This window comes from Anneissia japonica, unplaced genomic scaffold (assembly GCF_011630105.1).
Source record: "Anneissia japonica isolate Jap-2015-1 unplaced genomic scaffold, ASM1163010v1 scaffold111605_len1868_cov186, whole genome shotgun sequence".
Lineage (NCBI taxonomy): Eukaryota > Metazoa > Echinodermata > Crinoidea > Comatulida > Comatulidae > Anneissia > Anneissia japonica.
This window is the reverse complement of record NW_022689627.1, coordinates 1-1,868: the sequence shown is the minus strand read 5'-3', so window position 1 is coordinate 1,868 and position 1,868 is coordinate 1. Positions and strand designations below refer to the sequence as shown.

At 32.5% G+C, this 1,868-nt stretch overlaps 1 protein-coding gene across 1 annotated transcript; it reads right to left on the bottom strand.

The window, feature by feature from the left end:
* Positions 1-159: 159 nt before the first annotated feature.
* On the bottom strand, positions 160-1,009 carry LOC117099821 (MAM and LDL-receptor class A domain-containing protein 1-like; the record flags this gene model as incomplete). Its single annotated transcript, XM_033239352.1, has 2 exons — positions 160-501; positions 863-1,009. Coding segments are annotated over 2 exons (489 nt in total), but the record flags the coding sequence as incomplete, so codon positions are not given.
* Between the last annotated feature and the right edge of the window lie 859 nt (positions 1,010-1,868).

Genomic DNA, 1,868 nt, shown 5'->3' with positions numbered 1-1,868 from the left:
ATAGTAATTAAACTGTTGTAATCTGGTTGTATATATAATATACTGGACGGCATAAGCCAGATTAGAATTATATAACCCTTGCATATTGCATTCTAAAAGGACAGTCACCAGTCCTATATATATGAATATGATGACAGTAGAATAATGGGGTGCACCTACCGTAACATGCTCCGTCAGTGATCTTGACGTCATCTAAAGCAATATCACCTGTAAAACTACTTCCTACTATTCCTTCAAACACTATCTGGTAGGCACTGTTTGTTTCAACTGAAATTTGTCCATGTCGCCAGAGATTTCCTTGATCGTTTCTTCTTGTCCATGCAAGTGTACCAACAGTATCTGCTGTATTAACTATGTACACATTCAATGTATTCACTGTGTTTCCATACATGTGGTAAAACCACTCGATGCATGTACCGTTCGTTGCAGGATATGACAATGTCCAAATGCGAGCGGTGTCGTTGAGGTTTTGAAGTGAAGCTTCTATGTATATGTAGAAACCTGTAAGCAAATGATGAAATAAATGTATCGATTTCAGAGAAATTGTTTGTACGTCGATTTGAAATTGTGCTAATTCATTCATTTATTTTGTTTGTAGTTTCAGCAATAAGAATTTTACAACTTCATTTAGAATTTATAAATACATGCCAGCTTCTTATTATATTGTTATGTTTCGTATGTGTGGTCATACTCAGGGCATGTACCAGATAAGGGTGTTGATCATGAGGTTCTTATCCAATCAAAATCATCATAATTTGATATATTGAAAATTGTGCTATTTTATTTATATTTTCAGCTATATTTTCAATAAGAATTTTACAATTTCATTTATAATTTATAAACCATGTCAGCTTCTTATTACCTTGTAATGTTCCGTATGTGTTGTCATAATTTGGGCCAGTACCAGATGAGGGTGTTCGTCCAGATGTTCTTATCCAATCAAAATCATCTGATTCATCTTGTACAAAGTAACAAATGTATGGCTCTTCGAAATCACATTTGGCCTGGGCTAAAAGAATACACAAGAAATAATAATTAACTGAATAATAGCGCATTGGCCAAAGTACATAACTTGTAACTTTGTTAGAAAAAATCTTCTAGACTTTCGATACTGGCAGTATTTGACAATAAGTTCCCTATTCCTATCACATATTTGTAGAATTCGGTAAATATATTTAATAAAAAAATATCACCTACTTTTCAAAATTCACTTGCGTGAAGTCAAAATGGCATCCATACCACAGTTTCATAATGTAAATGGTAAACTACCAACATTTAAACTTACTAGATAATAATATTTCATTACTTTACTAGCTTCTTAAAAATTGTTTTATAGGTTTCTTGTTTCGAATTTTCTTTCTTTCGACACCAAAATAACTTTTACCATTTTAATTGCTCCTTCTTTGTTATTCTACTCCATTTTTATAGTACATAGCCAAAGTGTTTGATGTCAATCGACCGTGTCATTAGATAGTGTAAGATTACTTGCGTAAAGTTGAAATAGTTGAATAATAAGTCCCCTATGCAAATGTTGTCTATCTTATTTTTTCTTAAAATATAATCAATAAAATAAATAGGTCAAGAATAGATATGCATTAGATTTAGCTCAATAGGTAATACACATTTTAGTACGGCAGCTTAGGGCCACATTTGGACTTAATGTGGACGTTCCGGACAAAAGCACCAATTTTTTTTTACATGCTCCTTATGGTCATAGCATTCAATTTTTGGTAGGAACCACCTCATCCGAGGTCATTATGGCCGCCATCTTGGATTTCAAAATGGTAGCCTTTTAAAACCTAAGTTTATCTATATCTCCGCTTCTAAATCACTTTGAATTATAATTCTAATGTCTAAGAGTATGTTTA